General features: G+C 47.2%; 1 protein-coding gene across 1 annotated transcript in view; it reads left to right on the forward strand.

Moving 5' to 3' along the window:
• Window positions 1-24,190, forward strand: part of HMGA2 (high mobility group AT-hook 2) — a 137,030-nt gene that overhangs the window by 53,110 nt on the left and 59,730 nt on the right. Inside the window, exon 5 of the mRNA XM_023518416.1 lies at window positions 8,270-8,354. Within this exon, the coding sequence (XP_023374184.1) occupies window positions 8,270-8,354 (85 nt within the window). The remainder of the gene's footprint in view (window positions 1-8,269; window positions 8,355-24,190) is intronic.

Below are 24,190 nucleotides of genomic sequence, written 5' to 3' on the forward strand. Positions count from 1 at the left end.
CTGCACCCTGCCTGCTGACCCTTAGGTCCCCAGAGCCTACCCTGAGTTCAGGTGAATCTAGGTCATTCCATTCTGTGCCCTCAGCACTGCACCCTACCTGCTGACCCTTAGGTCCCAGGAGCCTAACTTGAGTTCAGGTGAATCTGTGTCGTCCTGCTCTGGGCCCTCAGCACGGCACCCTGCCTGCTGACCCTTAGGTCCCCAGAGCCTAACTTGAGTTCAGGTGAATCTGTGTGTATTGTAAATTAAGGGCTGGATTACATTATTGTCATGGCCAAGCCTACTTCTTTCAAAATTGTAAATGTGTCCCCAAAGAGGCGTAGTTTACAGTAAACAATCCTGCTTCCCAAGTATATTTTGTCCTATTGGAATCAGGGAGCTGCTTGTCCTTTTCATGTGTGTGTATCATGTAATTCAGGATGGGGTTGAAAATTGGGGAATAGTGTGACATGACGTCTTTCTGAGCACGCAGAGCCGTTTGAGTGCCGGCGTGATGCTCAAAGGGGATGTTCATTGGAGCATGTTGGGTTTCTGGACTAGGGACAGGGAACTATGAGGCGAATGTTTCTGAAAACATCTGAAATCCAAGACTCATTTCTGGGCCCCAAGCATTTCAGATAAGGGGCACTCAACCCAAATCTGCATGCCCACTGGCTTTCAGGAAAAATTAGCATTTTTACCAAATTGTACCTGTCAGTTGACAACAACTGATCCAAGTTAGTGCACAGGTCTGCCTTCCTTTGCTGTCAAGGGCAAAATTTAAACTCTATTTGTGTCTGTCCTTATTCCTAAGGAAGCGTGCACCTTCAGGCATGTAGTTTAGTATCCTGAAAGTAATTAGTCCACATAATCCAGCAGTATTATTTTACTAAGGGAAATTTTTCTCTCAAGGCTGTTCATGTCCTAATGGAATTACGCTAGTTAGTAAATTCTCAGTATTATCATCTTTGAAATTTTGTGACTTAGAGTCATCTATGTTAATATGTGCTAGTAATCACTGCCCGTACGACTCGGACGAGTTTCTTAAACTCCCCAGCCTTAACTACCTCAGCTACAGAACAGCAATGATAATGACATTACCACAGTGTTAGAAACGGCTAGCGAAGCCCATTAAATGAGTTAATTACGTAAAGTGCTTCAAATCAAGCTGGTACATAGGAAACGTCATAAAGTTTTTAAGTATTTATGTTAATCACTTGTAATTTCCAAACTGCGATTTTCCTACAATTGGTATTAAGTATTAAATCATAATAAGCCTTCCAACTAACTCTATTTTTAATTGATAATTCAGCGGCTTACTCTATTTCTTCATTCCTCTCTTGTGGATGGAAATTGCATTGGCATAGAAAGTTGTCTTTTTTTCTTTTTTGAGACAGACTCGCACTCTGTTGCCCAGGCTAGAGTGCTGTGGCATCAGCCCAGCTCACAGCAACCTCCTGAGGAGCTGGGACTACAGGTGCCTGCCACCATACCCAGCTAGTTTTTCTATTTTTAGTAGAAATAGGATCTCACTCTTGCTCAGGCTGGCCTCCTCCTCTTCCCCAGCTGAACCCACCCACCCCATCCTCCCAGAGTGCTGGGATTACAGGCGTGAGCCACCTCGCCCAGACAAAAGTCATCTTTTAAAAAAAGTTTTTATCCTTTTGCTTTATCCTCTCTTCATCACTATAGTAAATGGTTTCTTACTGTTTATTTATTCCTAAAAGCTTTACCACAGAAGCTCTTTGATGTTAAGCTGTGACAGAATAATGGGTCAAATTACACTCCCTGAATTCTCCCAGTTACAGGTTATATTTGGTGGAATTTATCTCCAATTTTTTTTCTTGGTGCTCATATCTCAGAGAAACATATTTTCAGCCCTGATCATGACAATTGTGGGTTTTTAATGACATCAGGAGATACATATTTCTCAGATACAAAAGATAGCTGTTATGTTCTTTTGGCCGGAAGAGACCGCTTCTTGGGAAATGTAGCCACAAAATGCTGGGTTTGCGTTTTATTAATACCCTTGTAGATTGAAAACAAAATGTTTTCCCTCTAAGTTTTTGTTCTTTTCCATTTGCAAACCTGGTGATTGCCACATGAGCCGGCGTTGTGCGCTGGTGGCCTGCGGTGTCATCTGGAATGTGTGTAGTCCCAGGGACACATGACGGGCTGGCCTGGTCTGCTTGGAGGCCGCAGGTCACTTGTGCGCCTAACAGTGCACAAGTGTCTGAGTGTCTCACCATTTCCCTTTTTAAAAAATAGTATCAAGGCAGGCTGCCTCTCCCATGTTTTTTGGTCCAAATAATAAAAATAATGCCAACAATGATCAGAAAAGATTTTTATAAGTAATCATCATTTGAGAGTCAATTTCAAAATGATTTTACAGTTTGATCTGATGATATATCAAATATCTAAGCCACAGAAATATTTCTTTTTTTTTTTTGACACAAGCCATTGGGTTATACGAATAAAGGTAAAGATCAGACTTAAAATCTGACTGGCACATGCGTCTGCACTGCTGAGTGTATCTGACACATGCGTCTGCACTGCTGAGTGTATCTGACACATGCGTCTGCACTGCTGAGTGTATTCGCCTTTCTTATCAATTGTTCAGTGGCTACATGCTGCCCAGTTTTGAGAGGTTAGGACGGTGGCTGGAATTGGACTGTTCTCAAATGCTTTCAAGCTGGCATTTCACTTAAAAGTGAAGACTCTCTCCCTCCCTCAGTCCCGTCTCTCCCTCATCTGCTGGGGATTCTTTTGCTCCATCCTTCTTGCGGGGAATTACTGAGTGTGGTGCCGGCTAAGAGACAGCGCAGAGCTGAGGTGTTCAGGGGAGCAGCTGTGAGTCCAACCAGAGTGTGCCACAGAGATGGAGAGAAATTCCCAGAGAAATCTTCTTAGTCCAGCAGCCCAGACCTTGTCCGTCTTATCTTAAATATATTCCTGCTTTTTGGAGACACAGTGCACTGAATTCCTCATTTTTCTGTTTTATTTATTGGTTTCTCCCATGCCCCTTAATAAGAGAGCAAGATTCTCTTGAAGTATAGGTTATGAAATCTGAGCTCATTTAGAAAGAAATGCAGAAATACAGAATGCCAGTTACTGTCCTCTACACGTATGTATTTGGCAATTTAAAAGATGCTTTTTCTATAAAGAATTCACTCCGCACACGGGCCCTGCACAGTATGTGACATTGTAATGAGCGGGTTCAAAGGCAGCAGAGCTCCATGACTGGCCAACGCCCACTCAGCAAGGCATTGACAACGTTAGCTGGGCTGTTCTCTTTTAAGTTGGCATTCCAGTGAGTCACCTAATGGAAGAGGTTTACAACTTACATTTTTTACTTAGAATGTGCACGATTCTAAAAGTCTTAAAGAACAATAGTTACTCAGATCTTAACTTCTGTAATTAAAATCATTAAATAGTAAAGATTCTTCGCCACTTGATTACTAGACCCTCTCCGGTAAGGTATCTTACTAGCAAATATTAGCCTACCATAAATCTCTTCTATTTTATTTTTAAAGCATCATCATTGCGTTTATTATTCTGATTGCCCCTTTGCTGCTTTGACCCCGAGGCATCAGTCAGCATTTGGGGTCAGGTCGGTGTTTCTTCTTGACCTTCCTCATTTGCACACAGATCTGTACTCAGATGATAAGAAATAGCAGTTGGTTTTCTGAGGTTATTAATCCCCTTTTCCATGGCAGTTCAGGGACATAGGGCATAATTTGTGAGTTGAAAAGGCACAAATATTTTCTTAAAAGGGGGCCCTTTGAGTAAAACTTTGGTTATATCTGTAAGTCATTGATTCATCCACCAAATCTGAACAGAGTGCCTACAGTGTGAGCTCTTAGAGCAGCCGTGACACGGGGGCCGGGGCTGGGCTCCCCTCCCCGTGTGGGCACAGTGTGAGCTCTTAGAGCAGCCGTGACACGGGGGCCGGGGCTCCCCTCCCCGTGTGGGCACAGTGTGAGGTCTTAGAGCAGCTGTGACACGGGGGCCGGGGCTCTCCTCCTCGTGTGGGTACAGTGTGAGGTCTTAGAGCAGCCGTGACGCGGGGGCCGGGGCTCCCCTCCTCGTGTGGGTACAGTGTGAAGTCTTAGAGCAGCCGTGACACGGGGACCGGGGCTCCCCTCCCCATGTTGGTACAGTGTGAGCTCTTAGAGCAGCCATGACACGGGGGCTGGGGCTCCCCTCCCCATGTGGGTACAGTGTGAGCTCTTAGAGCAGCCGTGACACGGGGGCCGGGGCTCCCCTCCCCGTGTGGGTACATTGTGAGGTCTTAGAGCAGCCGTGACACGGGGGCCGGGGCTCCCCTCCCCGTGTAGGCACAGTGTGAGCTCTTAGAGCAGCCGTGACACAGGGGCCGGGGCTCCCCTCCCCGTGTGGGCACAGTGAGCTCAGCTCGTCTGACTACGGAGGCTGTGTTCTCCCCACCAGTTGGGAGCTTGTGTCCATCCTAGCAAGAAGGACTGTACACAATTTCTTGTCTCCTTATGCTTTTGAATTTCCCTGTCACCCTCCCCCTATTGATGTCAACATATCCAAAGTATTAAACATTTCTTAAAAGAAACACTGTGTCCATTTTAATCCCCTAAACCTTGTTACTACCCTTGTCACATGAACTCCAGTGTCCAGTAGATACTTCAGACCTCTTTCATTTGGATTTGGTAAGACTTACTGTGATTAATACAGGATCGTTATTTTTTCCCTCAAGTCCCAGAAAAGAAGAAAGGGCGCATTCCTGCAGATGAGACTGTCCTCGGTGGGAGCTGCCAGGGTGATGTGGGAGTTCTCCTTCTCTTTGCCAACAAGGTGCTGAGTCATGACGCTCAGCTGTGCTGACCACGTCCACAGAGGACCTGTTAGGATAAAGACGCAGTAAACAGACATAGTAAATAAATGCACAGATGCACCTGCAGACAGCACGTGCGTGTGCTAGAGAGCGTCCATTCCAGGAGCGCTCACTGAAAACGCAGTACCCATGGCCAGTAGAACATTCTAGTACAGAACGTTCTGGCTTTGCAGGAAGTGAATGACTTGTGCTGACTGCAGAGAGGTCGGTGGGCAGCTGACGAGTCTTAGTTTGAACGTGCTCACCAGGGCTGCGGGGAGGACGCCTCCATTTCTTTGTCTCAGTAACTCGGTGAGGCAGACGCCATGTCATCTCATTTTGCTGATGAAGAGGCCAGGGCATGGAGTGGTGACGTGCATGACCTGCTGGGGACTCGACAGGCCCCAAGGGAAGAGCTGGGCGGAGGCATCCGTGTGCCATGTCTGTGGCCTGCCTGGCCCATGTGCGTGGCGGATCCTGCCTGGAGATTCTCCGGCCGTCTTCACTCATTCTTATCCACGTTCATTTCTTTCATAACATGGGTCCATACGACAACCGCGTTGTCACCAATTCACAGTAGGGTAGCCGAGAGACTCGCATTTCCCTCTGCTAATTTCATCAGCAAGGTGATGGGGCCCCGAGTACACTGGTCTGATCTTTACAAATAATAGAAACTATATATATCATATTATGCATGAATGAAAAATTATAAAATAACATTCAAAAAACCTGAGCCAAGTCAGAATTGGCCAAGTCTGGAAAGTTCTCACCCCACGAAGCTAGTGGTTTCCGAGCCTGGACCACTGTCTCAGGGCCTAATGTGTGTTACCCCAGTTACGCTTAACCCCAGTCGGACAGACACCGTCTTTTGTGTATTTTTGTGTGTCCCACCTCACCTGGGGCCTGCGACGTACTGGCTGCCGCTTGTGCTTGTTAGGTGAATAAGTTAATAGGTCTTGGTTTAAAGTCCTTTCAGAATCCTGCTTCATCTGTCACCAACATGTTTTTGTGATTTGATCAATAACAAGGAAGACCTAGGCCCTTGTCCAGGGTGACTCTGCATTCTGTGTTTCTGATGCCACTTGACGTATAGCAGTGGCCTCCAACATTTTTGGCACCGGGGACCATTTTCATGGAAAACAGGTTTTCTTATAGATGGGAGTGGGTGGGGAAGGATGTCTTCAGGGTGCTTTGAGACCTTCTATCCCCACCTCACAACCTCAGGTGTCGGTTCTCAGCAGGAGCCGTGGCCTGTACCACTCACATGGTTTGTGGCAGGGAGATCCAATGCCACCGACCCGGCAGAGGCAGAGCCCAGCGGTGATGCCAGTGACGGGGGAGTGCTTCCCTCCTGCGGTGCGTCCACAGGCCTGTGCTGGTGCCCGTCACGGGTTGGGGACCACAGAGCTTGGCTCCTTCCCTCCTGGTGGCCACATAACTGACTCATGTGAAGCCTCATTCCCTGTTGCCCCCGCCCGGCTCTCGCATGGACAGAACTTGTGGACGGGAGGACCACTTTCCTGCTGCTTCAGTGTGCTCATGGTGCCTTCACCTCCTCCTCCATCCACTGTCAGACATGGCAACTCGGCCCCTTTGACACCGGTCTGACCCCAAGCCCTTTAACCAGCAGGCTGTTTAGGAAGCCGAGGGTAAACAAGCCCTGAGACCCAGGGAGCTTCCTGGCTTCATGATGCGTTTCTGCCTCATACGGGCCAGACAGTGCAAAGCTTACAGGAGACTCAGCCAGAAAACTGGCAAGTCGATTAATCTATAGTTAACCACAGCAATAAATGAGCACAAGGAGATGCAGATGTGAGTAGGGGATAAAGGCTGAGTGGCTCCATCAGGAGTGATTCATGAGGTTGGACCACAATAATGTTTTCCTCTGCTCACTCGCCCAGTTCCCATTGCGATCCTGGAGCAGCGTTTGGGGAAGACTGTCAGGCGTGGGGTGGGTTCTGCGGTCACGGTTGGGGAAGATTGGTCCTGTGCTGTTAGTCTGGCTAACAAATATTTTCATAAACATGTACTGTGGAAAGTGGCGGTGTGCACAGTGGGAGTAAGAGAGTGGCATAACTATTAACCAGGTTTGAGCCCCAGAATCGGGGCTGGCAGAGCAGAAGGGGAGGAGCCAGGGACCTGGCCTGGGCTCCAGCCCAAGTCTGCTGCCCTTTGCCGTGTGGCCACAGCGAGTCGCCTCACGGCCGCGGGCCTCCCTGTCTTCACCCATGATATTAGCGATCTTTTCTCAGGAGTGCTGTGTGACAGCGTGCCTTTAATGAGCCCATTTGGAGCCCGGCCCCATGGAGGCTGCTCTCCCAAAAGGCACCCCCTTTCTGTGTGTCTTGTCCCCCACTGCAGCCTCTTTGCCACCTCTCAGCTGCCTTTAGTCCCCTTCCCTGCCTACTGAGTCAGTGACAGTCTGTACGGGGCTGCGCTTCCTCCCTCCTCAGGGTGACTCTGGGCGGAGAGCTCAGCCTCTCCAGGACATGCACGCTGATGGTCTTGGCTGGAGGACAGAGGCTGCTGGCAGAAACCTAAGAGGGAACATGCCGTGGTAGCAGCATGAAAGAATTTGGCAGGGAGGCGCTCGTCACATGACTGTGATTCATACAGCGTGCTCACGACGTGGCGGGGGGGCTCGGAAAGGCTTTTAATGCCAGCACACAGAGCAGAGACACTCATTTTCAAACATCACATTCTTTTTATAGTACAAGCATGCCTCACAGGGAAAATATTGAACTTGGCCTGCCAGCCCCATGAGAGTCGGCCCAACTGTGATTTTGCTGACTGAGTCACTCCCTGAATCAGATGCTGGCTGTGTGGAGGAAGTCTTCTATTAGGCAGCGCTGCCATTGTGTTTCCAATTAATTAACACCGACTTGGCCGGTTTTGCATTTACTTCTAGCTGCTTCCTTTTTTTCTTTTCTTGCCTGAAACTTCAGACACTTTTCTTAGGGTCTCAGTTGAACTGTGTTTAAGTATCCTGGTGAAAGAGTTGTCTGCGTTTGAGTGAACAAAGCAAGGGAGCTCTTCAAAGCAGAGCTCATCATCTCTGAATGCATCTGCTCCGTGGGGACAGCGCCGCTGGGGAAGGGTCCCTGAAAGTCTGGCGTAACACCTGGTGATGCTCCAGCGTCCTCGGCCTGTGCGGCCTGTTGTTAAAACCGGAGCTGGCCAGCTGTGGGGAAAGTCCTTGGTTTTACTTCAACCAAATGGTGCTGCCTCCTGGGGCTGGAAGGGGCTAGAAGGGGCTGGCTTCAAGCACAGTTCTAAATGTGTAGCTCTTTCAAGCCGTGGAATCCTACAAAACGGCCTTGAGTCATGGGGCCCCTCTGGCTCAAAGGCGCTCTGCTTCCCGTGTGTCATAAATCTGTATCTGCATCAAAAGTGTAAAGACTGCAGTGTGTGGAAGTCCCTTTTCCTCTGCAAGTGTGTCTGTGACAGATTTATGCTGATGGCCACACTGCGCCTGGCCGCAGACGCCGATGGTCGTCATGCCCCACTGACTCAGCCCCGCTTCCTGCCCAAGGTGAGACAAGATTCTGCACAAGGAGGGTGAAATTACAGCTTGGCTTTCTAATGGCTGCTGGTGCAGGAAGACCTTCAAGGGCCATAGTGAGACCCAGTTTGTTCACAGCAGCACCCACCGTCCCTCTGCAGCGGTGTGGTCACAGCTGAAACCCGAGGCACTTGGTCTCATGACAAGATCTACTGTGACAGGGCAGTCCAGAGCTGTGTGTTGTAGAGTTGAGGCCAAACGGATACGCGTGAAAAGCGCAGATAATCTCTTCTGTTGTAGTTTTGGTCTCTTCAAAGTGATTCTTTTTTCTTCCTGAGGGTACAAGTTTAAAATGTGAAAAAATTCTAAAAAGCGCTGAATCCACATGTCTGTTGGTCTTTGCAAAATGGATGCAAAGCAACTTGGTTCTGAAACCAGCTCCTGTGTGGGGAGTTTTCGTCCTCAGTGACCACGGTGGGTTTCAGCAGCTAGGCCCGTGAGGACCTCTCCTGCCTCCCTTCCCCTGCAGGGCACAGAGCTGTCCTGTGGGTCACGGGGGGAACCTCTGCTGGTGAAGAGACATCAGAGCCTGAGCTCCGTCAGTCTCAAGAGGCAACTAATTGTTCTAGTTCTGAGGAGTGACGATTGAAGGAGGAAGGTGTTGGAATAGTTTGAATCTTCCAAGAGAACAGAAAGCGAGAGGGTCTCTGACTCTCACTCTCCCCGGACCACAGTCTCTGCAGCTCTCAGTTCCTCGTCACTGTGCGTTTCTCCCCAGAGCACCCAGAAGTGTCACTAGCTGGTGGAGAATGCTTTTTTTTTTTTTTTGCTTTTTTTGTAGTATAAAAAAAGATACAATGGAGTAACAAGTTATGCAGCTAACTCTTGGCCTTATGTTTTTGAGTTCACAATTGTTACTGATTTTCCTCCTCTCCCCTTGCTCCGTTCCTGTGCCTCTGGTGTTTGTGTTACGTCCACAGCACTTTATTCCTAACATGTTGAGGATTCTGTTTTAAATTGAAAATCAGATTGCCGTTTGAAAAACTTGGTTTTAAAACTCTACCATCTGCTGGATTTGTGAAAAAGGATCTGGCAAATGAGAATTGTGTGTGGGGGGGGGTATTTTATGGGCACTGCGCATTTCTTTGATGATCAATTCTCCAAGCTCATCCTTATCTTTTAAAAGATGTTTCCGGGATTTATGCATTTGGCAAGATTTCAGAGGACTCTGTCATGGTGCAGGGTGCCCTCCGTTTACAGGGAATCCTGAACCAGGGTCTTATAGAGCAGTTATTCTGTTCTGTGCTTAAACTGATTTCTGCTCTGGACATGACTTTCAAATGGATCTTTTTTTTTTTTTTTAACGTTGGCAAAACTAAGCATTTTATTCATAACAACTTTAATAATAAAGCTTTTTCAGTCCAGACACAGGAGGAAATTTGCAAAATTCATCAGGAAAGTATGCCAATTGTTTTTTAAGCCATGGTGCATGTTGAGAAAATATTGTATTCATTAGTGTTTGCAAAACTATACATTTAATGATGCAAAAGTAAAGTGGACCCTCCCTTTTGGTGCACAGATGCATGAACTTTATGGGAGTGCACCCGAAGGTAGAGGCTTATTGGAGTGACTCTTAGAAAGGGCAAGGTTGGCCGTAAACAGTGATGCAATAACCCCACAATTATGTTTGCTCAATTATTTGGAAGGGAAGTCTGGGAGACGTGTTTTATATGGTTACATGGGCAAATAAGAAGTGAGTGTGGAGAAGCATAGTCCAAAGGTTTGCATTTGTTGTGTATACCCCAAATTGCATCCTAATACTGCTTTATAATGTTAATCCACTGGTACCAGTAAACTGGCATTTAAAACAAATTGTAAAATGAACAACATTTGCAAAGCAATAAAGACACCACCTTTGCAACCACTTTACTACAGTTTTGAAAAATGTCAGTGAATAGCTCTCCAAAGATGCAAATAAATAATATTTTATTAGATTTCAGCCCAGGAGAAAGGGGAGGAAAACCTTCAACTAGAATTACATGATTATTACTCTGCTCCTCCCTCAACCCAGCAAACATTAAAATGGAACGTAAAATAAGTCTATAACAAGATTTATGAGGAAAGGTATTACACCTAGGGGCACATTGTGCAGAAAAGTCATTAAAATTGTTTAGGCCTTTGGAGCAGGGGAAAAAACCTTTTGAGAAAAATGAGAAAGTCAGATGTCCCAGACGCCTTGCTGATGACGATTGAGGCCTTGGGTTTAAAAAGCCATGTGCCTTTAGCGTGTGACGCTCTATTACTTCAGCTTCTTCCCCCCCAAACAAAGCCGAAAGATTGTGTTTTCTCTAGGAAGGCTGACTAAGGGAGCCATAGTGGGCCCAGCACTGCTGTCCCTGTGCTGGGGGACCTGGCCATTGTCTGTTGGGGACAACAGAGGCTGCCGTGTTTTCCGTGTGTTAGCTGGGGCTTCAGCACACACACACTGCCCTGTGTACAGTGGAGATGAAAGCAAAGCTTACCCGTGTCTCGGCCCTTACGTGTAACGTCCCCCTGCCTCCTGGGTGATCGGCCCAGCAGATTTGCTTTCTGGCTGGGCGTGTGCACGTTGCCGTGGTGGTGAGAGCTCAGTGCATCCTGGTGCTTTGCTGTGGTCTGCAGCGGTTTGTACACAGTCTGGTTGTCACAGGCCTCCTTGTTGCCTTGCCCAGTGCTTTTCTGTTTTGCTGCATCTCAGTTGGTTCCGTCAGTAAGGCGAGGCGAGTGTGTGCCTCCTCATCGGTGAAGTTTTAACTTTGGCTTACTGTTTGACTCGGCGGGACACAGGGAGCTGACTGGCCTGTGTTCCTGCCGGCATCTCCCAGTTCCACACGTACCCATGAAGTGGTGTTCCGGGCGGATGTCCTGCAGCTCATCCTCATCAGAGTAGTAGTTGGGAACTTATTTTTTTAAAAGAAATGTTTCAAGGAGGCCTTTGAAAACCATTTTCTTCAAATGTTGGTTGCTCGTGAGATCCCATTTTTGTTCCTTTATTTGCTCCAGAATACTGCCAGGCTGCCAACAAAGGACGGCCTGTGCTCCAGAATTCTCCGCATTCCTCTCTGGAGTGGGCATTTTCCTCAGCTACAAAGGCCTTTTGGCGAATTCCCTCTCATCCCTGGACTTACCCTGGGCCCTGATAGTTGTCTGTCATGGGCTGGGCTGGCATTAATGGGCCTTTTTCATGATAAACAGAACCGGGCACCTTAGCAGAGGACGCGGACGCTGTGGGGTGTGGGGCTTCCTCCCTCTTTCTGCCTGTGTTTTCCCTCCTTCTGCTCAGTCTCCTCCAATCGTTTGTGTGCAGCACGGCATTTCTAGAAGCAGACCCCTGACCTCGGGGGGCAGCTTCTCATCCGTCAGTGGCCAGTGGCGGGACTTGTTGGGCAGAAGTTGATGCCATAAATGCCCCGCAGCGACCACCCTGTGCTGCCTGTGGACAGGCGTTGGAAGGGCCCCTCACGGGGCCTCAGGGCCTTGCCACGAGCTGCACCCAATGACCTGAAGTATCTGGTGGTTGAGATGGACGGACACTGCCTGGTCCTTCTGCAGGGTGGGACAGGCAGCTCAGTCCCTATGTCCTGTTCACCTCTAAGAACCCAAAACTGGTCGGTTGAAAACTGACTCCTGCAATAGTGACCAAGTGAAAAATACCACTGGAATTGTTTTAGGTGACTTAAATGTTATTCTTTGACGAGAGAAACAAACATCAGAAGCTAGAGAACATGCAGTCATGTCATCTGCAGTTTTTTAAGTATCTGAGAAAATTTTTTAAATTTTCTTATTTCACATGGAAATCTGTGTCTTATAACTTCAGAGTAAGTAACCCTTTAGGTATCCTGGTAGAGGCATTCTACTTAGTTTTCTCCTGTGTTCTGTCCTAACACTGGGGCTTGGGCAAAGAGACAAAAAAGGAACGGCCAGGAGAGCTCAAAGTGAGCACGGGGCCAGACCATCCTGGAAAGGTCAGAGGGACACAAGGTCAGGGAGGCAGGCGAGGGGCAGCACTCGCCATTTCTACTGAAGAAATATGGACCATAAACTCCTGTGTCGGAGAAGAGCACACAACAGAGTGCCATCATGATTCCACAGCCCTTGATGTTATGTCTTTATGCAAATCTTGCTGCAGCCTCCTGGGTAAGTGTGGGCATCCCAGAAGGAGTCTCAGCCCCAGTAGCCAGCTTCTCGCCAGGGGTGGAGATGCTGTTCACAGCCCCTAGTCCCCAGCTCAGTACACTCCTGGGTATCCACTGCTACAAGCCAGGGAGAGGAAAAAAAAAGAAAAGTTTGGCAGCTTGTGTAGCAGAGTAGAAAGTCATTGTCCTCAGTCAAGCAGCACTGTGTCCCTTGTTTCCCTGGATTTTGTTTTTGGCTAATACTGTTTATTAAAATACCCACTGAAGCTCATTGTTAATTCCAAACCCAGCATTCAGACCTACATTCAGTGACTTCGCAGCTTGCGGAGTGGAACTGCCCAGCCTGCGGGAAGCCTGCAGTGGCCAGTGCCTCCTACAGAGCTGGGACCCGGATCTGAAATGGTTAGAGGCATCCTTGTTCCATTAAGAAAGCATCCTGTGTTTTCAGATATCTGTGTTCCTCAGTGTGCAGTTGTCCACACGTGGTGGACATTGGATTCATGTTACTCAGTATTTAGGTTTCTACACGTGGTGGGCGCCGGGTGTATCTGCTCTGGCTCATGGACATGGGTGTATCTGCTCTGGTTCATGGACACCGGGTGTATCTGCTCTGGTTCATGGACACCGGGTGTATCTGCTCTGGTTCATGGACACCGGGTGTATCTTGCTCTGGTTCATGGACACTGGGTGTATCTGCTCTGGTTCATGGACACCGGGTGTATCTTGCTCTGGTTCATGGACACCAGGTTCATCTGCTCTGGTTCTGCTCTCAGCAACTTCACACAGTGAGCACCTGCTGGGCCCAGCACTACCCTTTGGGCATTGTCCAGGCTCCTCCGTGGGATCGACACAGGTGCTATTACTCGCATTTTAGAGATGAGGCAGGTGGGTCTCCAGTCTAAGTGTTAAAGGACAGCGGAGTCAGATTCCACCTGCCTGGAAAAGTGCCTCGGCTGTGTTCTTCCTACTCTGACTTCCTGTTGGTTCAGAACTGGTGCTTCTAAACAGATGAAAACTTGAAAGTTTAGTCGAATGTCCAAACGTTTCCACCCATCCTCATATTTCATAGCTTGTGGTTTATGGTACGTTTGGGAGCAAAGTCCTTTCCAATGTTTGTTTATTCGCTGTAGAGCCCACATTTAACATTCTCCCCCCATGATGACTTCCACTCCTAACTTCCCTGTAGGAGAATTTGCTCCATCACCCCACCAGCCCTCGTATTATCACAGGGCACACTTTGGAAAATCTGCCTTGTGATAGGATAATTGTGGGATGTTTTCTGTCATTGCAGAAGGCTGGAGATGAGGGTTTGAATCAAGTTTAACTCTGGATGAGAATCCTTCTAGCCTAGGACATTAGATGGAAATGTTGGGGCCGACTTTCCGAGTGCTGATTAAGGAAAGCCTCGCTCCGTGCAGACTGTTTTCTGCATAATGTGCATCTTACCAGGGTCTGTGCCCTTTAGGATTTTATATTCTGAGGAAGAAAGTGACTGTCTCCCAGATGGTGTTACTTGTATTATGAGGTTTGAAGATGTGTTATCTCTGCATAGTTCTCATTTTAATTTACAAATATCCCACCCCATCCCAGGAAAGCTTCTGTTTCTGGTCACCGTGAACTGCCCACTCTCACTTTGCCTCCAGCCCTTTCGCCACCTAGGCAGCGTCCTGGCGCTTGGAGTTTTGCTGCTCCTAAAGTCAGAGTGGGGCAAAATCTTTCACCTCAGTCATTTCAATACTCCCAAAGGCCTGATAGGGTAACACTTACGGGATTATTACTTCAGTATCTGTCCTATGTTATTTTTGTATATGTGGTTTGGAGCATTTTGCTCATCATGATTAACAAATTAGGTCAGGTTTACTCTATAGTCAGTGACAATTGTGTTTGAGTTGAAGCCTCCTTAGGTTATTTCTGGTCCTGCTCCGTCTCCACTAGAAAGAGAAGACGCTAATTATCCATCTCTCTGCACTCTCCAGCCAGGCCTCATGCACCCTAGACTTGCATGTGGAGAGTTTGTCACAAAGCGCTGGGGCTTACTGAAGTGGGACACTGTATTCCAAGGGCTCCTTCTTCCCTGAGGGTGTGGTCAGGTTCTTTTCCCAGACTCCTTTCTGGGGTGTTTTCTAGAAAGGTAGAATCCGCTTCTTGTCCCCAGCATAGGTGCGTGTCAGAGCTTAGAGCTTATCAGACCAAGACCTCCAGCCCGATTCAGACTAACTTTCCTCTTAGCAGCCACAGCAAATGCATAGTGGCCCTGGCCCGGGAGACTGACCATGGGCTGCAGTAGCAACACGAGGTGGGGTGCTGAGCCCACAGGGACACTTTTATTTTTTCCTGTTCTCAAAGAGACAACCAAGCACAAAACTAGCCCAACTTTTGTAGTAGACAGGCTTACTATTTCTGAACACAGTGAGTGAATTCACCTATTCACAGATAAAGCGAGGTTCATTCAAGTTCGCTGGAGTTTGTAGGGGGTTTTGTGGTATGCAGGAGCCATCTTGGAGCCAATTATTAAATTTGCAGGAATTTTTGTGAGCTTATTATTAAACACAGCTGTTACTAAAAATTAATGTATATAAATTTATAATTAAATTATGTTAAAAGCAAATACCGTGCAAAGCTGGCCATTTCCAAATATATTTTTAGACTTTATCATTTAAGCTCTTAGAGTTGGAGTGCTGGTTGTATTCATGTGGAGAAAGTGCTCTGTGGTGCATGGCACTGAGCACCTCCCCAGCCGGCGTTCAGTGATGACACGGGGTGGGAGCATGTACACCACAGACGTCAGCAAATACTACAAACAACACCATTGTTTTGACTATTGTCTAGACTTAGTTATTGAGAACGTTTTAATAATACAACTTAAACTTAAAAGAGTGTTGTCTTTGTAGCCTTTACGTTTTTGAGTACCAGGTAAAATGTAAGGCAGTAATTCTGTGAGTGTTCAGATCTATGATCCAGCTCAGCGAGGAAGTCGCTCACCCGGCTGGTAGACACCGTGAGTTTCACGTCAGTCTTACTCATGATATAAATGAAAACATGACCTAATCTGTGTTGTGACTGTGCTCCTTTGCTGAGGGCATGAGCCAGCTTTACTGAATCGAATAGTAATCTAGCATTGTCTGGAGCCTGATTTTGTGATTCTGTTGTTGGTGACAGAACTATAAAAACTGATGTTGAGTTTTGCAAAAAATAGCAAATGAAACTGTAGAACTTAGAAATAGAGTATTGCGTATTTTATTACTTGTGAACTGTTTGCTATACTGTATTCATATGACAAAATTTATAATGAACTTGTATCAATGTATATACACACATTTTTTTTTTCCCCCAGAGAACCTGGTGTTAAACATTTACTAGATAGTGAAGCATAGTAGAAGCATTATGACCTGAATGCATAAACCCTTCACAGGTTTCTGTTGAGTCCTGTGCTCGGCTCCTTGTTATTCCAAGGACACAAAATGTTTCAAACAGAATGAAACACACACGCGCATGCCTGGGAAAGAAAAGCAATTTCCACCAACTTACTTTGTTTTTGAAAATCTAATGAAAGTATTTATATCAAATATACTGAAGTATGAAAGAACTAAGTCTTTTATGTGAAGCCCGCAAAGTTGAATTTCATATGTAGTAAAATTTGATGGTGTTGACTAACTTGCTTTTGAAAAACTCAGCTCGGCTGGTTTTCGGCACTCCAGCCATGTACCAAACAGCATTTGGCTGAACGCTGATGTGAATAAGACTTGTTCTCTGTTCTTGGGGTCAAGTGCAAATGTTGGTTCACAATATGGACCATCCCACTTTAAGAAGTGTTAGTGTTGTTGTTGTTATTTTCTATTCTAAATAAGTAGCTAAAGAGCCATTTCCAGTTTTTTTAAAGAAAATTGGCACAAATGTATGAAGATCTTTGATAATCTTAATTTATAAGATTCCATAGCATATAATAAACCAACAGTATCAAACACCTGTTACGTGCTACGTTCTGTATCAAGCACAGTCTTCAAAACTGGTCTTTGAAAGAATTTGGTGGGCTCAGTTCCTATAGCCCTGTTTTACTCAAAAATGAGACATTTTACACAGAATTAATTTTACCAGTAATAAATAATGGAGTGAGATTTGAGTCCATATCTTTTGACTCAAAAATTCTTTATTTTCTGACAAGATCTTTATCTCTAAGAGCCCCTGGAAAAAAGGAAACAAAACAAACAAAAATGTGTCCTCCTTTCCGTCTAATTCCTGAACACACCCAGAGTCTGGGGAAATGCTCATCAACCAGTGTGAGAGCAAAACCAGAGGCAGCTGGGCCACCAGACCTGCCTTGTACAGGAGCCAGCACAGCCCGGGAGCAGCTGGGCCACCAGACCTGCCTTGTACAGGAGCCAGCACAGCCCGGGAAACAGTTGCCAGAGGGGGCCGTGGAGCAGACAGCAGTGTGTTCTGGAGTCGCTTTGCATTCAGAAGAAAGGAGGGGACATCTTCTCCGCTCACTGGTCATCTCTGCCGCAGCCACACTCCTGCCCTGCCGGTGCTACGGGATTTAATGATGCAGCTCAGTGTAGCCTGTGGTCAGTCCGGCTCCCGCCTTGTCGTCTCGTCCCATACCAAAGGGCAGGTGCTACTCATCAATAGTATTTCAAAATTTTACGTCTAAGATCTGTGGAGTGAAATAGTTACATCAGCCAGGTAGTATCTTTAGTAAGAAAATGAAGCAAGTTGAAGTATGATGTAAAGAAGAGAGAGAGAGCACATTCTTCACAATGTTGGGCCAGCTATTGGCCCATTGTTTTTACAGAAACAAGCAGCCAGGTGGAGGTGTTGCTGGGAGTGCCGTTCCCTCCAGGCGCTTGGTATTTCACTGTATGTTGATCTAGCACGTGTGTGCTCTCCACAAAACGCCACAACTTGCAACTGGCAGCTTTAATGGTTTGAAAGGCTGAAGCTCACGTCAGTTCACGGAAGTGAACTCACAGCACGAAGGTGGACGCGTGTGAATGATCTGTGTGCGTGGAAGGTGCCAGGAAGTGCGGGATTTTTAATTAGCTGAGATATTTTCGGCCATCAGTTTGAAGCAACATGAACCGCAGACCAGCAGGAAACTCTGGAGAAAGGCAGAGGCTGACTGTGAAATAGCACAAGTGTGGAAAGCGTGCTCCTGGGAGGCCGTGGAGCTGGGCGCCGGGCGCAGCTGAGCAGGCGGGGCTGCCTGGGGTCCTGGCCAACAGGAACCGCTGTAAGGAGGACCTGACGTAAAAGGTTCCAGTGTCGCCGTCAGTGTGTTTTCAGGTCAAATGTTAGGAAAATGTTTCTGGCAGCCCTGTCAACCCTGGTGTCTGGGGACCTAGAGAGGCTCTTTGTGCCCTCCCTCTGCCGAGGCCGTGCAGATCTCTGAGCCCACAGTGATGTCAGGCCCTTCAGCTTCCTGATGGTGAGGAACAGGCTTCCGTGGAGAAGCCTCAGATAACATTCATTTTTGTTGCTGTAATGAAATGGGTTCAGCACCTGATGAATTTGCATTTATGATAACTGCCTAGAGCCTCTTGATTTCCTATTGGAGATAAAGAGGAAATGTTTTACTTGGGAGAGGCAGAATTATATTTGCCAGGACGTCACACTGAACAGCAAAACCAAGCAGGCCCCACAGGGGTGGTCACCAGCCGAGTTGGTGCTATCTTGAATTTGTCATTGCAAAGCACCACTCTTATAAAACGGGATTCTAAATCACTGGCTTCGTTTCCCAAAAGACCCTGGGAGATTCCTCCAGCATGGCCGGGCTCACGGCTTGTGAGGCTGGGACTAGAGCCAGGATTCCTGGTTCACAGTCACTCGCTACAGTCTGTGGGCTCCTGCGCCTGCAAGTGACCGGAGTGTTCCCGTCACTGGATGCGTTTACAGGGTCGTTTGGCCACGGCAAGCTGCAGCGCTCACACTTTAAAATGACTTCTGATATCAGCACTATCAGTGGCCTGCCATTTCTCAGAAGATGCAGTCACCACCTGTCCTAGTTCCCATGGTAGAGAACACCAGGATCAGGATGATGACAGTCACGTGCTCCAGGTCTTTAGCTATTGTTCCTCAACTGGCTTGTTGTTGTAACTTTACAGCTGAAGTGTCGCTGTTTTATAAATGAGTGAAACAAGGTGTCACAGAATAGTTCTGATGCGTCTAACTGGTCATTCTGATGACTCTGAACAATGCTTTCTATTAATTGATTCAAACAATTATTTTGGTATTTTGAGGATTAAAGTACCTGCCAATTTGTTGGTATTATACTTTAAAATTTATGAACATTTTGTATGTATATAACTATAACCAAGTCAGAGTTTGGTTAGGTAAATTGTGGAGTGAAACAACATTTAAAAAATTTAAAACTTTCACTTAGTCATTTATATCAGACTTTAAAATGCATGTCCCAATTTTTACCTTTTACAGGCAAGGCTTTCTGATTATTTGGAGAGTAAGTTATAATAAGTTGACTCTATAACATAAGGGACATAAGGATAAATTCTAAAGTGAGCATTTACAACAGTGATACATTCAGTTAAACCAAAAGAAATCTCTGTTTTTGTAAGTCAGAAATAGTTGCGATGTTCACTTCTTAAGTTTTCGTGTTTTATTCTGTTTACTTCTTTATCAAGGTTCTTCAATGGAATGTTACTGTATTTTGAAACATTACTCTTCCAGGAAAAAAAAAAGTCTTACCATTATTCAAATACTTCGGTTGTTCATTTTCTCAACTTTTTACATGGAGGAATAAAAAGAAAAATAAACAAAGAGGTGAGTAAAGCACCCCGGGTCTGAACCCGTGTGCACAGGGCCTGCACTACGGGGAGTGCTGTCTGTCAAGGGCCTCACTGTGTGCTTGGCTCACATGAGAAATATTTTCCTTTAAAAAATATATTTCCCTTTAAAACACTATATATTTTTTTCTGACATTAAAATAATACATTCTGTGCAAAACTCTGGATAATTCATAAAAACACACAGAATAAAGTAAAATTATTGCCTTAATCCTGCTACCCAGGGGAAGTCAGAATTAATATTGCAATATGATTTTTCCATAATATGAAGTAAAGAACTTTTAAAAAACTAAATACGGTATAGAACCCCTCTCATTTAGAAAAAACGGATTATACCTTCCATTTAATTTTGTATTCAGCTTTTTACTCTTCAACGTTACACTGTGAGCATTAACCATTCTCCTGAGTGGTCAGAGAGATCAGCAATAGTTCACTTAAAACAGTGAACAAGCTGCATTAAAAACCAGCCAGAGCCTTCCCAAAGAGCTGATGCTATGAATACCAATCATAGCTCAGTTGCTGTTCCATATGTTAATTTAATCTGACAGAGTGAGAGTCTTTGAAGTCCTAATTCTCCCCCACATCCAGCAAACTGGTTTTTATAGTGCCTGAATGCTAGGCCTCAGCCCTCAGCTAAACTCATGCCGCGAAGTTGCCTGAGGTCACATGGCTCAGTGGCTGGAGGGAGCCAGTCCTGCTGGAGGTGAGGGGAATGCTGGCAGGGGTCACTCGGGGGGGTCAGTGCCTCTGGTGATCGTGTCTTGTGGGCATGTGGATTTGCTGCCATTTTATGTGAGCTCTTGAAGGCCGGTTCCTATGCAGGTGGGTGCGCAGCCGCCCAAAGCCTGCCTTGACACGTGTCGTGGCTGTCTCCCTGGGGACCAGTGCTCTGTGGCTCTAGAGCAGGGATCCTCAAACTTTTTAAACAGGGGGCCAGTTCACTGTCCCTCAGACTGTTGGAGGGCCAGACTGTGGGCCCCGGGACAAGTCAGCTGCTAAGCAGGACAGGCAGTGGTGGCAAAAACGCCCAGCAGGCCGGATAAATGTCCTTGGCGGGCCGCATGTGGCCTGTGGACCATAGTTTGAGGACGCCTGCTCTAGAAGAAGCTGAGCAGGAGTCTCTTGCTGACGTGGTTTTGCTTTCCACAGCTCGGTGAGCCCACTTGGTGGTCCCGCCACCACCAACGCTCAGAATCCTGATCATGAGCTGGCTCAGCCACACGCTGCTCTCTTGGGACATCTTGTTCAGTGCTTAGAGCAGCTGGTGGTGCCCACAAGAGCCATGGAGAGGAGAAGGCTGCAGGCATGAGAGAAGACGAGAAAGAACGGTGTTAGGAGTAGCACACGAGGCTGAGCATGAGAGAGAGTGTTACGTCTTTTATTACTCATCCAGGGCAGTTGGCTGTGCTCATAAGGCAGTGACAAGCTTCAGAGGTGATGTCATCACCTAATAGTCACTCCACAGGCTCAAGGTCAAATATAGTGTCCTGGCCAGGGCCTGGGAAGTTAGCACTTGACCCCAGAGGTGAGTGGGCAGCGGGTGCAGCTGACACGGGAGGGACCCCAGCACGTGAAAGTCTAGGCAAAGGGGAAAGTGTTCGGCAGAGTCGCCACTGAGAGCTCCGGCCTCACAGCATTCGTCCAAGGTTGGGGATCAGCCAGCAAGTAAACATGAGGGGACATGACAGAGAAACTGAAAGGGGAATCTCTGTCCTCTGTAAGGGCATCCGGAGCTGTTCAGGGGCTCTTCACTAACCAGTGGCCTGAGAACAGGTGTCTGGAAGGGGGTGGCTGCTTACGCGGCATGGGAGCTGCAGTGTGGGAAGTTGCTGGACAGGAGCTCTGTGTTTGCAGTGGTGCCTGTCAGTAGCGCCCTGTGTGGCCGCTGGTTCTGGGGAGGGGGGGCACGGGGCTGCCTGGTGACGAGGTGGCCGGGCCCCAGCACCGCCTACAGTCCTGCTGCTGCTTCTGGGCAACCCCAGTCCCATGTTGGCTGTCCCACCAGATCCTGCCGCTGTGTTCTCGTCTCAACAAAGGTGGCTCGGCCACCTCTCTACTCCTTACTCCTTTGAGTAAAAGGGGCACCGTATCAGTGGAGCCTGCCAGTCAGCCGTGCAGCGGAAGCCAACACTCAGCTGTGTGGAGAAAAAGGCCCAATCAGACAATCACGTGGGCCAAACACGTATTTGCCTTGAGTTTTGTAGGAGATGACCTTATATTCGTGGTGGGCTGTGGTGTGAGGGAGAAGGTGCCCTGGGCCTCCCTCACCCCCTTAGGCAGGGCGGGCACAGGGCTGTCCTAGGAGCTGTTCTTGGCCAGGTCGCTCGCCCATAGGGCCACATTCCCACCTCCAGGCTGTGTACCCCGGCCAGCCCTCACCTCCAGGGCCTTCTCCAGACTCACCTTCGCCTTTGTGAGGTCTTCTGTGTACCTCCCTTCTCTGCAGCCTTCTTTGTTCTCCTGAGTCTTTATCACCCTATTTACATCCTCAGAATGGCTTAAATCTGACCCCCATTGTTGCTGGGAGGTGGGGCTGGTGGTCTTCCCCTAGCACCCCGGCTCTTTTTACAGCACTAGTGGAGTAGCTATTTGTTTGCGCATCCGTCTCTGCCCCAAAGGGACTTTCATCTTTAGCGACTTCTAGACCCCCATCTAATGGGGACATAATAAACGCTCATGATTTTACCCATCGTAATTTCAGTAAGAAAATTCATTCTGCTTTCCACATGCAAGGGTCCTCAAACTTTTTAAACAGGGGGGCCAGTTTGCTGTCCCTCAGACCGTTGGAGGGCTGGACTGCGTGTCCCAGGACGAGTCGGCTGCTAAGCAGGACAGGCAGCAGTGGCAAAAACACCCAGCGGGCCGGATAAATGTCCTTCAGAGGCGCATGTGGCCCTTGGGCCATAGTTGGAGGACCGCTGGTTTACAGACAGACTTGGGACCCAGCTGCTGTGCAGGTTGAGGGCAGCTTGAGATGTGGTCGAACTACAGCAAAAGTTTTGTTAACAAAGCAGTAACGACGATGCCCTTTGGCCCTAAATTCTGTTACAATTACATTTGTAAAACGCATCCTGCCCCCATCTAAGGAGGTCTGGTTCTGAGCTCACCTGCAGGCAGAGGGTTCGCTTGGCTTTCTTTTCTGGGCAACTGTAGCTTAGCAAACTATTAGACTGTCTGACTTAAATTTTTCTTACCTTTAAACTGTTGATTTAATTTTTTAGAAAATAGATTAGTTTTAACATGTTTATTATATTCAACAATCACATGTTAGCAATTTAATAATTTTACTACCAGCAGGTGCATCTGAATCTTTGTACTGTTTATATGTAAGCCCATACGCAGGAGCCACGACACTCTGAAACGTGCACATCAAAGCAGTTGTTCTGTCTGGCGCCAGCACAAATTTCTGCTGGGACCTGCCCCATTTAATATAAATCATATAACCTGTGGAATTTAACAGGATGTAAGGTGTAGCATGCCCTCCAGGCAGAAAATTTAAACTCTGGATTGCTTTCCTAAAATCTCTGCTTCCTCCCTGTAATGTGGAGTGTCCAGCATCTCTGGGCTCTGTTCAGTCTCATCACAGCATAGGGAAGACAAGTTCAAAAATCCTGCTGCCCTCTCAGGCTAACTTGAGAATAGAAGCTGTCCAACGCCAGTGGTGTGCAGGCTGTCACCAGTCATGGTGAGTGGGGAAGACATGCCCCTATCTGCAGGCATCTGTTTAGAAACAAACAAATGAAAATGATAACGGAGAGGGAAATTGGACCTGACCTGATCCAGCCATCAACTTCAGACCTAAGTCATGCCTCTGTCTTGCTTGTGTAAACGTGAGTGAAGGAGGAACCCATGGCAGGAGTTTCAGACAGTTTTGAACCCTGTAGATTTTATGTGTGTGACAGGAGCACACACAGCCCGGCTGTTGGGAGCAGAGCCTCAGCCCCGCACACGCACTCACACCTGTGGTCAGGCCTTTTGTCCCCTGGGGTCCTCCAACATGAGATGCGGCGTATAGAGAGCATCTTGGGTGTTGAGTGTGTTAGATAAACACTTTTACTAGAGCAACAACAACAAAAAGGAAAATACAGTAAAAAGGATATATTAAAAATAAGTAGAAAGGAATGGGGTGGGGAGAGCGAGCCCCTGTGCCTGTAGTGAAGAGCTCACTGGAGCTGGACTAGGAAGTCAGGGAGCCGAGGTCAGAGCAGTGAGAAGCGTGCTCCTACCCACCGGTCTCTGTCCTGCGCCTGGTGGAGGGAGCCTCTGCTCAGCTCTGGATTTAGCGGCCACCTTCTCCTAAGACAGGTCTCCAGTGCCGAGAGCCGATGCTTTCTCCAGGTCTTTTTGTATTTGTTCCATATTCCCAATATTCTCCTCTTGAAGACTAAGAGTATAATCATGAATAACAGCTGCCACTGTCTGAGGCAGCACACCACATCTTTTATACAGCGTGTCCATAAATTTTATGTGCAATTTACTACGTTACAGTTTTTTAAATTGCACACAAACTTTATGTCCACCCCGTATCCTACTTAAAAATCTTTATGTTTTAGTCCTCATACCTGAAAGCAAGGAGCTACTGTCCCCACGTGACAGATTACTGAGTAAGGTGGTGCCCACCTGTGGCTGTGATGTGGATGCGTGGGCCCCGTGTGCATCTCCACTCGCTGGCCATCATGCTCCTGCTTGGTCATGGGGGTCTCCCAGAGGGAAATTTGGGTGCTGGAGCCATGGCTAGTTTTTTATAGTTTCCTCTTTATTTTCTTTCCTTTTCTTTTAAAAACAGTTCCTTATTACTTTCTGGAGCACTGTCCAGCTTAGACTGAAATGCACACTTCCAGGGCTGTCTTTAGGTTTCTTACACATTTTCATTTGTCTTAAAAAAAAAAAAAAA

Source organism: Otolemur garnettii, unplaced genomic scaffold (genome assembly GCF_000181295.1).
Source record: "Otolemur garnettii isolate 467f Iridium unplaced genomic scaffold, OtoGar3 scaffold00138, whole genome shotgun sequence".
In the NCBI taxonomy this organism is placed as follows: Eukaryota; Metazoa; Chordata; class Mammalia; order Primates; family Galagidae; genus Otolemur; species Otolemur garnettii.